At 40.3% G+C, this 13,507-nt stretch overlaps 2 protein-coding genes across 2 annotated transcripts; both read left to right on the forward strand.

Moving 5' to 3' along the window:
- Positions 1-580: 580 nt before the first annotated feature.
- On the forward strand, positions 581-10,478 carry skor2 (SKI family transcriptional corepressor 2). Its single transcript, XM_038732995.1, has 8 exons — positions 581-2,574; positions 3,160-3,223; positions 4,033-4,110; positions 6,528-6,593; positions 6,789-6,887; positions 7,096-7,163; positions 8,261-8,324; positions 8,745-10,478. Exons 1-7 carry the CDS (start codon positions 595-597, stop codon positions 8,315-8,317), a joined length of 2,412 nt encoding a protein of 803 aa, XP_038588923.1. The 5' UTR covers positions 581-594; the 3' UTR covers positions 8,318-8,324; positions 8,745-10,478.
- An 862-nt stretch (positions 10,479-11,340) lies between these two features.
- ier3ip1 (immediate early response 3 interacting protein 1) lies at positions 11,341-13,305 on the forward strand. Its single transcript, XM_038734465.1, has 3 exons — positions 11,341-11,501; positions 11,889-11,990; positions 12,489-13,305. The coding sequence occupies exons 1-3, from the start codon at positions 11,411-11,413 to the stop codon at positions 12,542-12,544; spliced, it is 249 nt and encodes an 82-aa protein (XP_038590393.1). The 5' UTR covers positions 11,341-11,410; the 3' UTR covers positions 12,545-13,305.
- Positions 13,306-13,507: the final 202 nt, after the last annotated feature.

Genomic DNA, 13,507 nt, shown 5'->3' on the forward strand with positions numbered 1-13,507 from the left:
AACTGCTGTTGAGAACACAGGCAGGGAAACACACTCTTTGTGTGAGCTAAGAGCTATAAAGTGCAACAGAGGCTACATTTTTGGGGGAAATAAATTAACTGACTGAAGTTCCTAATTTTTTTATGCAATAAACTGTTGTTTTTGTATTAGCTGTCAACAAACCCTGTATCACAGAGCAATGATAACTCACTACCTTAATTTAATGTACAACTTGTCTTTGCCCTGAATAATTTTGTAAGAGTTGTTCAAATGACAGCAAATGTATATTTTTAAACTTTAAAGTATTTCTAAATTTAGTTTGTTCCTTAAACATAGACAATTAAAACAATTGGTGCTTGTCCAAAAGATGCATTTAATTTAAATGCATTTTATTTAAAAAGAATAAAATATTTCAAAGACCAGTAATCTTTTGTCCTTTATTTACAAATTCCACACATCATCAAAGTATTTCTGGGCATACTTATGTGGTAGAATTAATGTATATTATATTATAAGTCATTATCTAGCTATTTCATATGATTAAAAGTCAATACATTTGGATCTTTCTTGCTTTCTTTTCACGCAGGTCATTCTACAAACAGTTTTCCTCCAAGTATGGACAAGAGCCATCTATCGACATCTAATGACATCATAATGACGAGCTCAACAGGCTCCTATCAGCAGGAACCGCTAACTCCACCCAGACCCACCCATCTCCACTCCTCATCCTCATCCTTATCCTCTCCTTCTCCGTCCTCTTCCTCCTCACCCCTCAAGCCCAACCAGGTCGGCCAGGTCATCCTGTACGGCGTTCCAATTGTATCACTGGTCATTGATAATATCGAGAGACTTTGCCTAGCGCAGATTTCCAACACACTCCTCAAAAACTACAGTTATAATGAGATCCATAATCGTCGTGTGGCGCTGGGCATCACCTGTGTCCAGTGCACTCCAGTTCAGTTGGAGATTCTTCGTCGGGCTGGTGCCATGCCCATCTCATCCCGCCGCTGTGGCATGATCACTAAGCGTGAAGCTGAGCGCCTCTGCAAGTCCTTCCTGGGAGAGAACGCACCTCCGAAACTGCCCGACAACTTTGCCTTCGATGTGTCACACGAGTGCGCCTGGGGTTGCCGTGGTAACTTCATCCCAGCACGCTACAACAGCTCCAGGGCCAAATGCATCAAGTGCTCCTTTTGCAACATGTACTTCTCCCCAAATAAGTTCATTTTCCATTCCCACCGAACACCTGACGCCAAGTACACCCAGCCCGATGCTGCCAACTTTAACTCCTGGCGACGACACCTCAAACTCAGTGACAAACACCCACCTGATGAGTTAATTTATGCATGGGAAGACGTCAAAGCTATGTTCAACGGAGGGAGCCGGAAGCGAGCGCTGCCCTCTTCAGCCCAGTGTCCCTCCATGGGTCCTATGAAGAATCTCCCAGGTTCGGTGGTGCCTCACATGATGGGACCTGACCTGGGTGGTCAGAAAAGAGCTCGCTATGAAGACGAGGATGATCTTGATGGAGGCAGCCTGTCACCCCGCAAAACACCACGTAGCTACCCTGTCATCCCTGTCCCAAGTAAAGGCTTTGGAATGCTGCAGAAGTTTCCTCCCACGTCGCTCTTCCCCTCACCTTACCCCTTCCCTGCATTCGGGCTCTGCCAGCAGAAAAAAGACGATAGTGATGTTTCCGGTGGGCAGAAAGGAGCAGGGCTGTCAGGTCTTTTATGGCCTGGCCGCAAAGACACTTTTTATCCTCCTTTCTGCATGTTTTGGCCACCAAGAGCAGCAGGAGGAATTCCTGTGCCCACCTACCTCCAGCCTCAGCCCAGCGCCCTCTCCTCCCTGGCAGACAACCCTTCTCTCAGGCAGGCCTTTCTGGATCTCTCAGACCCCAGCGAACCTGGAGCTGTAGCTGGCAATGGTAATAGTGTCAGCGTAACCATGGCCCCCGGCAGTGGGACGACCACAACCAGAACCGGGCTGTTTGACCCAGAGTGCACAACAGTAACCCCAGACCTTCGCCCTGTGACGTCAGAGGGCTGGCTCAAACTCCTGGACACCTCAACCCTCCAAAACAGGAAGCCGAGCTATGGCTCAGCCTTCCGCCCTGTCATTAAGGATGCTGAGAGCCTCGCCAAGCTCCACAGCAATGGTGGAGGAGTCACTGGGGCAACAGACGAGGAGTTTGGGGTTGCCGGGTCAGATCGCCACCAGCGGCTATCGCCCAGCAGCAGCTGTAGTTATGGAAGTGAAAGTGGAGGCGACGGAGAGGCGGAGGGAGCGGAGAGTGAGGAGGAGGGGGAGGTGGATGTGGAGTCGTCGAAGCAGGAAGACGAAGAAGAGGATGGGAGCTTCACTAACAGGCCGCTACAGACTCAGACCAACCTGTACCTCCCTGCACTGAGCGACACATCTGGAGAGGAGCGGGGTAAGGAGAGAGGGAGTGGAACAGGATATCCCAGAACCTCCTCTCCCTCCTCCTCGGACCCCATCCAGCAGGAGTCCCCCAGCCTGCCTGCCTCCCCTCACGCCAGCCTGCCTCTCTCTATATCCACCACGCCTCACCGAGACCCAGCTTACAAAAACGTAAATATCCCCCCAGGCCACTTTAGCTAATTATTATTTAAATGGTGCTGCAGTCAGGCGATGATGTGATCTGCATAAGCAGATTGATAAGCTGGTCTCTCCCTGTAGAAAATGAAACAGTCACCCCTTTCTGATCCTGACTAATAGGCCCAGGTGTGGATTGTTTAATGGCCACAATGTGTTTGTTCTCCCTCTGTCACCCCAGCCTGTTAGGGCAACTCTATTCTTTAACCTGTTGACTCCCACATTAACCTGGCCTCCGAGAGAGGGAGGAGGAGGAGAAGGAGGGAGATATGCGGAGAATTTTAAACCAGAACAAGTTAAATCATCCATTGACAAGTAACATACTGCACATACTCATTACAAATGAATGCTACTATTGGCCATTAGATTTCCCAGATAAATAAGTAAATACAGCAGGTACTTAAAATAAAAGCAAATTGATATAGAAAAATAAACGTCACTTCAGAAAACCAAATAATACAGCCAATACTCCTTACAGGACCTATGTATGCTTTGTTGTTATTGAACTATACAATGAATATCAGGTATATGACATTCTAACCCACCAAATGCTGTTTCCAGGTTCACAAAAATAGAGACGAAGGACTACCTGCATACGCAACCAAAGACAACGCCAGCATTTCTGGTGAGCAGAGACATTATAATCTTTTGTTGTTTTTATATCTTCTGATGCACAGGTAAAAAAAAATTGCATATCACGGTAGATTACACACTAGAGAAAAGATCAAATAATTCTTCAAAAACATTGTTTTACATGTAACTGTTGCTGGCTTCAAAAGTGTAATAAAATATCACTGCAATTCACCCATTTAAACTGTAAAATTCTGTTATCTAAACCATTACAAATACATCATACACTATTAAGCATTTGCAAAATACAGTTTCTCTTTCAAATATAATCTACAAAAATCACTTTGCTTTCTCTACTATTTGCTTGAGTTGCTTGACACTACATGATTCACCCTGCAGTTGGTTTGTCTTGGTTTCATCAAATGTTTGAACAGGTTTTTACACTGTTTCATCAAATGGCATTACACAACCAATTCCAGCAAACTGTTACACACTATCTATTTCATCAGACGTCTGAGCCAGTTGTATTATAGCATCTTTGTTTCATTTAGTGTCTGAGTGAGTGGTTTTATAGCGTCTCTGTGTCCCTGCGAGGCTCATATTCCTGTGACGTTTCATTTGCTCCTCTCATCTCCCACTCTGACCCTTTCACTGAAGAAAATATCTTGTGTGCATTTTGCGGCGGTGCGCTCTCAAACACACACATAGACACATGTGGCCACATGGCACACAGACGCATACGCACACAAAGGACACACACCTTGCGCACACTTAGTTATCTCCATGTGTCCGGATAACCAGCTCAACCAATGGGCCTTACTGAAACTCTCTTCCTGTCTGTCTCTCTGTCTCATTTTCTCTCAGATGAAAACAAAGAGCAGAATAGTTTCTTTGTACCAGAGAGTGAGACGTCAGCGCCCGACTACTGGAGGGAAAGCTCAGGTACAAATACTCACTTGTGTTTCTTTTCAAAGTGGTTGCGTAGCAGCTGCAAATGGTTAACGTAGTCAATGAAAACAAGACAGAAACATTTTAAAAGGGCATGTTAGGCACACCCAAGTGGATAATTATTAGGATGGCAAGGTTAATTTGATTTCTGCATTTGGTTATACTCTTGTGTAAGTTGAAGCTCACATCGCAAAGCAATGCTGAGGTCTTTATGAACTTCACTGAATCATGATCAAACATCAAACACAATTAATACTTTTGATAGCTTTTGACTGTAAAAGCAAGTTGGCAAATTAGAACTACAACCTCTAATAATTTATTTACAGAGCAGGAATATAATGGATGTGCAGAATTATCAATATTGGAAGGTAAATAAATAAAAAACACTTTGTTTTACAAAATTTGTATTATATAATGGCATGAGAAGCTAAGGTTGGCCTTCTTTGTTGTAATTTAGCACACACAGTGTGGATGAATATACACACCATGTAAAAATGTCCATACATAAAACAAACAATACTGATTAAAAAACTCTCACTTGGAAAAGAATATGGCTTTCCATGCACAAGTTACAATGGCATTTCTTATCACATAAATGAACCTCAGAATACTTAAAGCTCCTCAGTCTCCAACTTCATCCAGCTTAATCTCCCCCTCCTCTCAGAAGGTGAGTTAAGGGATTCATATAAATACACAGAGAGATGAAACAGCAGTGGAAAGCTGCTTCAGCCGCCGCTCTGCCACGGCTGCTCTCTTTAGCGGCATTGTCGCCAGGGCTGTTACTCTTAGGGGGGCCGTTATAGTTCAACAAGAAAACATCAGCTCAGAGATAAGCAGCCGCGCTGGCAATCTCCATCCTAGGCCCATATCCCCCGCCAACATAATTGCCTTTTTTCCCCTTCTTCAGCGCAAAAATCCCTTTCCTGTTTGAAAAAGATCACTGCTTATTGCCTTTTTATATCTGTCAGGAAGACATTAAAAGTGCTTTATGACATCTGTGCCAACATTTATATCTACCCCCCCGCTCCCTCAACCCCTACACACACACACCGTAATGATCCCTGCGCATAATGTATAATGTATTTCGAAAAATTACACGAAACAAATTAAATGAGACCACCTTTCCCCTGATTGCCAAACGTCTCCCTGGGCGTTGGGAAGCTCTACGTGATTAGAAGGCCTGATTCCTCCGAGTCCCACCACCCCCCCTCCACTGTCTTTAAACTCTCCCTCTGTTTCTAGGGAGAAAAAATAATCTAATTTTCCATTTATGTAATGCAAACCGCCTTGGCTTTGACTATTCACGGTTAATTGACTGTCAAACGAGGTTGTTATCCTCGGGCACTGTCTGCAAATTTGCTTGTCAAATGAGACAGAGAGAGGAGAGGAAAGGAGAGAGAGGAGAGGAGGAGAGGAGAGCTCTCGCTGCTCTAAATGAGAGAGAGAAGCATAGGGAGGCTTGAGGAGCCAGGATATGAAATGACTGGAGGAGAATATACATATCGAGTTTGCTGGATCGCTTCATTTAAGGCGCAGAATGCCTCATTGTCACAATTCAGACGCTAGCGCAACACATTCATACACACAGAACAATATAGAAACTTTTCAAACTGGTAAATGTGAAAACATGTGATGAAGATTTTTGTTGAAAAAAAAAGAAGATGCGAGATGGTGAGTTTTAAAAGTCTTAAAGCAACAAGTAGATTCCCCCCAACAGTAACAAGACTTTAAAAAGTACTCAGACAAAATATACAAACATATTAAATACAACATGAATACTGTTTCACATGAATTCCACGGATGTTCTATCCCGATGCTGTTTTCATAGCTAACAGTATTGGTTAAAACAGTTCACTTGTCAAAAAATAACATTCTTATCATTAAAATGCAACAGTTTGAGAGCACGGTAACCTGCAAGCTTGACATTTTTTGAGCAAAATTGGCCATTTAAACTTTTGATTTTCAGCACAGACCTTCGCTTCAGAGTTGTAAGAGCTACAAAATCGATTTACTCTAGTTTCTGGACACAGGTAGTGTTCTTTTGTTTTCTTAATAGAAAGCAATACGATATGACAGCGAGAAGAAACTGAACATGTCAGGGAGAGGATCCAGTAAAGGTCTCCATGCACAGTGGCGTCAAAAATTCTTGCCACAAACTTACACTGACACCTAGAGGCCAAAGAGTGAATTGCAGTGCTCCACCAAAACTGACAGAGCAGCTACAGAGAAGATGACGCGACAGAGAAGGGTTCACACTGGTAATGCAAAAATAAATCAGTCCATGACAAGATATGATTATGATAACAACTACTCTGGGTGACAAATGTTACTGATATACTGTAACTGTGTCTGACAGTAAATATGGCATATGTGGGACATAAATCTGAATTTAAGTCTCAATGTGTTCTCAGGTGATCAAAGCCAAGGTGCTGCCTCTCCTGTGCCCCTAAAGAAGGATGTTGAGAACATGGAGAAAGGTAAAGATTGTTCATTTGAGTGACAGAAGTTGTACGTAAACATTCCCATGTTAGCCCAGTCCTTCTAAATTTATTATAACTAGAGGAATCAAAGCACCACAGATAGAGAGATATATTGTACTGCACTCATTTCTAACAGACAGTCTTCTCTTTCTTTCCCTCTTATTTCCAAATGTCTTCCTTCTCTTCCTGCAGAGGAGCTCCAGAAGGTTCTGCTAGAGCAGATCGACTTCAGGAGGAGGCTGGAGCAGGAGTTTCATGCTCTGAAGGGCACCTCGCCATTTCCTGTCTTCCGTAAGTAATTTTTTCTTCACTTCTCTGTCTTTCTTAAGTTTGTTTCCATTTTCTCCTCTGTACCTGTTTCCCCCCTTTACCTTTCTCTTAGCCCTGTTCTCGTGGTTGGTTCAAGTCTCCTTCATCTTTCATCAGCTGTCTTTTATAACTGTACTTAATCAAATGAAACACTTCTCAGGCTAATCATACATTTTTACGCTAATTTCAGATAATTTCCAAGACCAGATGAAACGAGAGCTCGCCTACAGAGAAGAGATGGTCCAACAGTTACAGATGGTAAGACTACTAATGATACAATCAGTGCTGAGCACTGATGGAAAATAAATAGCATTGCTACGCCTTTAAATGACAAATAAAGCATCCTTTTATAGATATATGAATTTTAAAAAGCCTGACTTTTCGCTTTAAAATGCATTTACAGTAATGATTTTGAGAAGGAATATAATTAAGACTAATTATGAAGCACATTTTAATAAAATATAGTTACATAGTTTGAACAGGAAAAGAAGAAATCAAAAATGAATGAGGAAAAGTGACAATAACAACTCAGTTAACACTACAACTACAGTAGACTGTAGACATAAATATGAAATCCTGACCCACGTCCTAAAATTAAACAGAAATTAAATGAACAAATAAATCAATAGGACTTAACCAGACACCTCTGCTCTTGGTTATTTGTCCATCAAAAGAAATAGCCAATCATTTAGTTTGTCTTTCATGGGTGACAAGTTCCTCTGCAGCCGTCTGAGTGTTTCCGTCAACATCAATCACCGGAGCAGCTGGCAGACAGGCTGACAGACGGTGTTTGTCTTTGCTTTCTGACACATGCAACAACTGTACACGCTCGTATGCACATGATCGCAAACCCTGCACGTACACCAAAGCACATGCAAGAGCATGCTGCATTCATGTAACCACAAAGGCAGACGACTGCACAGGCATTCGAGCTGATTTATAAGCACGCTTAAAACATTCCAAATTGACAAATGTGTCGCGAACCAGCAGATGGATCTGTCTGAGAGTAATGACACATTCATTTCACACAGATATTCAAATGAACTCCACCTAATTTTACACGTCTTGCCCAGAATTTATAATTTCATATTTTAGTGTAATGGCATTTTAACATTATTTACAGGAACTTGTTTCACAAATAGGCCAAATGTGTTTTTGAGCCATTTATTTTGGGACAAAATAATATTATCAATCCTCCCATAAAACATTATTTTAAAACTCTAAAAAGGTAAAATAAACAATTGCTGTAACATTTACTGTACTGTACAGCATATATAAAGATATACACATATGTATCCAAATCCTCTCTGCTCAGGATTAATCTAACATGTGTCTCTAACCTTTGTTTTTTTCAGATTCCCTACGCAAACATCATCAGAAAAGAAAAAATCAGCTCCCATCTCAACAAGTAGCGAAAAGGTGACTGTTTTTTCATCAATTAAATTAATCAGCTAGAATAGAAATATGACAACATCAGTAGTTTACACATGAGGATGTAAACATTTAATCATTTATAACACAAATCAGCCCAGTTCAATTGCTTTTAAATAGATATTTTTTTTACTGGACATTTTGTGGAAGCTTTGACTATTTACAGCCAGACCAGGGCTAAACATACAGTATCCGCAGATTAAACTGGTTTTATCTGGTGGTGATTTAATGGCAAATGGTGAACTGCTTTTTGCCATTGAACTTGCTTTCAGTTTGTTATCCTGGCCCAGCTAACACCAGTCTCCCATTGTGACGTACTAAAATGATTAAGACCTATCTGTCTATGAAAAACACTAAACCACATCATGGCGCTAATGTTGGGTTTTTATGTCTTTATTATCTTCACAGGCCGAGAAAATCCCATCCCTAGAGGAAGAATATGCCTGGATTTCTGTGAATGCCCCAAGAATGATTGAAAAAAAAACAGTCACAATAGCTTCATAACTTTTCCTGGGACAGCAATTCTTTCTCGTACTTAAACACTGTCTGGTAAGAACACATTTGGACCAACTGCTCTGCCGTCTGGTAGCCTGCTGGTAAAAGTGTCATCCCTGTTTCCTTTTCCCTGGGTCCAGTTTATTTTCCAAACTGACTGAACTGGAATTGGGGAACAAACTGGACGACATCAGGGTATACAGAAGGACTCCAGCTCTCTTCTCATTGCTGCGCTGGCAGTCAGACTCAAAGCTTTATCCAACAAGACCAAAGTAGCAGCAACCTTTCTTGTCTTTTGTGAATTTTAGGACTGCTGAAGACCACCAGGAAGGCAGTTATAGACTTTGTCAGAAAACTCAGAACTTTTCCGAGCTCTTAAAAGATGAAGAGATTAAGAGAAGAGAGTCATATATACAGAAAGACTGGGTGTTATTGTCCATCACTCGGACTGCTGCTGGCCCAACTGTACATACACCAAACTGTGGATGAGAACAGACTTCACATTAAGATTGTTGCTGTTACTGTTGTTGCTAAAGAGAAACAAACATACCAACCTTTATTTATTGGCAACATTCTCCTCATCATGTCCAGTTGTGTTTATTGACCAAAACAAACTTCCCTGTGTACACAGATTGTGAACACGAGGTCAGATGTTGGCGGTGACTTGATGCACCCATGTTTGGTCCCTAACTTGAATATGCCAGATGAAGAACAAAAAACAATGGAGAAAATTAAGGAAGTATTGGTGGTTTGGGTTTTAAACCTAATCATGCAATTAGAGCAGTATTTATACAGGGTGGTATCACACTTTATGGAAACTGCACAGTTTGTACCTGTAATATTTGCGAGAGATTTCTGAATGTTCAAAAGAAAAACACAGTGTTATGTTCAATGCAGACGTTGGTGCATCTGATCAAATCTTTTTCACCTTTTATTTATAGAGGAAAAGGCACCTGAAAACACCATCCTGTGTCACACCTACAGTATATCATTAAGAAACTATTTCTGCTGTTAATTTCTGAGCATATATTGAGCAGCTGAAGAACGCTTTGCTGAAAGGCACCCTGAAGGTACTTTTTACCTTTCACCCAAAATTCACCTGATTCCACCCAGAGTTGAAGGTAGTATTACCACCATCAGCTAAACATGTTTGGGGTGTCATCAGATGGTGAATACAAATTTAAAGGCCAATTCCATCTACTTGTTTGTTCTCCTAATGAGAGTCTGGGCTACGAGGAGCAAAAGACTGATGATTGCCAGTGTTGTATATCTACCTGTAAATGATTTCACCTGACTGTATAAAATGTCACACGTGAGAAAACCTGTCAGTCTATCTATACGTGTTTGTTTATTTATTTATTTATTTATTTGAATATCAGGGCCTAAGAACCTGATTGTGAAAGTATTATTTATCATAATGTTAAAAGAAAAAGAACGAGACATGATGATGATGATGATGATGATGATGATGATGATGATGATGGTACAGTCAAGTGTATCACACTCGCCCACCTTGTTTATAGAATGAAATGAATGAATGGACACAGTTGTCATTTACTGAGAGAAATGTTATCATTATAAACCATTAATGCAGATGTATTTAAATATGTTCTTGTAGTTTCTCTACTATTTATGTGTAAATTAAAAGTCTATACAATAATGAGAATGTTGTTTCATGATTTGGTCTTAGCCAATGTTTGTATGGCATAATTTACAGTTTTGATCATTTGATGTTCTTGAAACAAAAATAGGGTTCCTTTAGCTCTCCTTTGTGTGAACTGAGGTACAAAAACACAGCTCACTTTGTCAATTTGAGCATTTTAAAGACCAAGTTGCAACTCAAACACTCTCAGTCTCTCAGATGAAAAATGTACCTAAAACCCACCACTGATGGTGAACAAGCTACCTTTACAACCAAGAGTTGAGTGAGCTACACATCTTAGTTGCTTCTGAAGGAAAGATCAATGAAGAAATGTCACAGTGCAAAAGTATTGGTAATAAGTGATTTAAATTTTTCATTTCACCGGAATAAAAACAGATTTGCCTAACAAAAGGGAAACAACCGTGACAGTAGAGCTCAATAAGTCATAGGCTTATAGGATGGACCTCCTCCCAAATTAAGTAGCCTGCAGAAATAAAAAATGTGTCAACTGGTTAAATAAAAATACATATATAGCACATACAAATGAAATAAAAGACTCACAAACAGCAGCACAGGTCAGCTGACAATGATAAGAATATGAAAATATTAGACATGACCATAACATAATTATTGTGATTATGGCTTTATCAAAGTTCCCAAAGAGAAAAAAAGGAAAATGTTTTTCCTAAATTGAAATACATTTATGCTTTTTTATTATCTTATTTTAAATTTTTCTAAATTAAACTTTCCTTTCTCTTTTTAGGAAATAATAAACTCTGTTTTTTATATAAGTAACTTAAAATAAGCGCTCCAGAGAGCGCTTTGAAGCAAACAAACGTAGGGACATCCTTTTCTTCTGCTGCACGACCTCAGCTGCCTGTTTACGGCATCTGCCTCTCCGGTGGACGAAGGAGGAGGAGAAGAAGAAGTTGCCAGCATGGCGTTTACACTGTACTCTCTCATTCAGACTGCTATTCTGTGCACTAATGCCATCGCTGTGTTGCACGAGGAGAGGTTTCTCAGCAAAAGTAAGTCTTCTGCCATATTTATTTTCAACGTACATCATCAGGCATTTTATCGAAACAACGGTGTAACGTTATATCAAGCTAATGCAGCTAGCTAGGTGTGTAACGTTACTGCACCAGTATTAGCTGCCTGTGCGACACTGACTCTCATGTTGAGAATTTTAGGGAGAAAATTCTGGTTCCTTCATTAGAGAGAAATGTTCAGTTTGGAATAAGATCAGTTTTCCAATCAGAAAGCTACTAAACGGAAACTGGATGTGAAAGGGTTAAATAAATAAATAACGTTACACTTACTGTCATGGTTTCTTTTATCCTCTTAACAAATCATTTTTGCTTTTTATATTTTTGAAACAACGTATATTTTCTACCTCCTTCCCTCTCTGTCTCCAGTCGGCTGGGGTGTTGACCAAGGAGTTGGAGGTTTTGGGGATGATCCAGGAGTCAAAGCCCAGGTTCTCAATCTCATCCGCTCAGTACGGACTGTCATGAGAGGTTGGAAACTAGTTTCCTTATGTCCCTAGAAAGAAAAAATATCGAAGGAAATGTTGAGTGAATTTCATATTTAGTAGCAGAATATCCTTTGAAATGTTCAGACTCTGATGCCAATGAATGGTTGAGTTTTTGGTACATTTACCAAAACTGTAGGCTACTTTTTTTCAATACGTTACCTCACAGGGGGTAAAATGTTTTTCTTTAAAAACTCTTTTTTAATAAAAAACAAACCAAACTTCTCACATGCATCTGTGTTTACTTTTGTCTGCACACAATGCAGCCACACTAGACCTTTTTCATAAATAAAATACAGTAAAAAATCCGCAAAGTAGTATATCTATATCTATAAAGTATATCTAATCAGATATATCAGATAGAATACACAAGCTTAGCAAAACCTTCAGTACTTCAGTACATACAAGTCTCTGTCACAGAAAAAGTGAAGAGGGGCTGAGGATTTTACAGTTTGTTTACTTTTTGTTCCTTTTTTGTTCACAGTGCCTTTAATAATAGTGAATACGGCCTGCATCGTCCTGTTGTTACTGTTTGGTTGACAGCAGTACACCGAGAGCCAAAATGAAGCCAGAGGACCAGACGTGCCAAGGAACAAACATACACACACAGAAATATCTGTCATTCAGAGACTTCTGCCTTTATCAGTCATCAGCAGGGTGGAAAAGTTTTCCCATGGGGCTGGTGTGGGAATAGAGAAACATTCAAATCAACTGGCAGACCTTCACATCCAAAGAGTAGAAGAATTGATGCATCTCCTGGTTGAAAATATGGCTGCTGTGGCCTTTCTAACCTGCTCGCCAGTGTGACAGCAAAAGGACAATTTTCTAGTCATACAAAACGTTTTCTTTTGCGCTGCAGAGGGTGTCTGTCCTCGCTTTCATCACATGTTATTCAGGACACAGTGAGAGGAATGCGTTTCAATGATTTGTGTCATATGTTTTAGCATATTTTCACAAATGAGAAACTTATAGCAGTAGCGCTGGGAAATATGTAAATATTTGTTATGTGTTATTACATTTGTATCCAGGGCTATAGGTATACCTTTTTTGCTCCACACGATTGTCATTCTTCATTATCTTTTCCTATTGACGTGTAAAAATGCTCTTTGACTTATCCCTCTGGAAGAATTTGGTTAAATGTGTGTAATTAAAATGTAAGCTATGTCGCCAAACACAACTCTTAACAAATGTAACTTTGTACCGTTTACACATCAATACCCTCTCAGAGTCACAGGCATCATTGTGACAGTGTTGAGGTGGTTTGTTGTCTTGAAATAAATGTATTAGTCATTTTAATGACATTCTTTTTATTGTCTTAGTCTTCTTTTTTCAAAACAACAAAGACAAAGTAACAAAGATAAAAGTTTGGTTTCAAGTCAGTGAGCATATAATCCCTGTCACTTCTGACTTCGGAGCTGAAGGTAGATCACTAAATTTAGTTCACATAACTACAGAATTTACATTTTTCGCAACCCACATTTTTGAAGTCAAAGTACAGCAATG

Source organism: Micropterus salmoides, unplaced genomic scaffold (genome assembly GCF_014851395.1).
Source record: "Micropterus salmoides isolate LMB-PRFRI ecotype aquatic unplaced genomic scaffold, ASM1485139v1 Ms_hic_scaffold_20, whole genome shotgun sequence".
Taxonomy (NCBI): Eukaryota; Metazoa; Chordata; class Actinopteri; order Centrarchiformes; family Centrarchidae; genus Micropterus; species Micropterus salmoides.

Coding starts and splice junctions, on each gene's coding strand:
- skor2 (XM_038732995.1), top strand. CDS start 595: ATGGACAAGAGCCATCTATCGACATCTAATGACATCATAATGACGAGC. Junction 6,594..6,788: donor TGTTGAGAACATGGAGAAAG/GTAAAGATTGTT, acceptor CTCTTCCTGCAG/AGGAGCTCCAGAAGGTTCTG. Junction 6,888..7,095: donor CTCGCCATTTCCTGTCTTCC/GTAAGTAATTTT, acceptor CGCTAATTTCAG/ATAATTTCCAAGACCAGATG.
- ier3ip1 (XM_038734465.1), top strand. CDS start 11,411: ATGGCGTTTACACTGTACTCTCTCATTCAGACTGCTATTCTGTGCACT. Junction 11,502..11,888: donor GGAGAGGTTTCTCAGCAAAA/GTAAGTCTTCTG, acceptor CTCTGTCTCCAG/TCGGCTGGGGTGTTGACCAA. Junction 11,991..12,488: donor AGTACGGACTGTCATGAGAG/GTTGGAAACTAG, acceptor TTTTGTTCACAG/TGCCTTTAATAATAGTGAAT.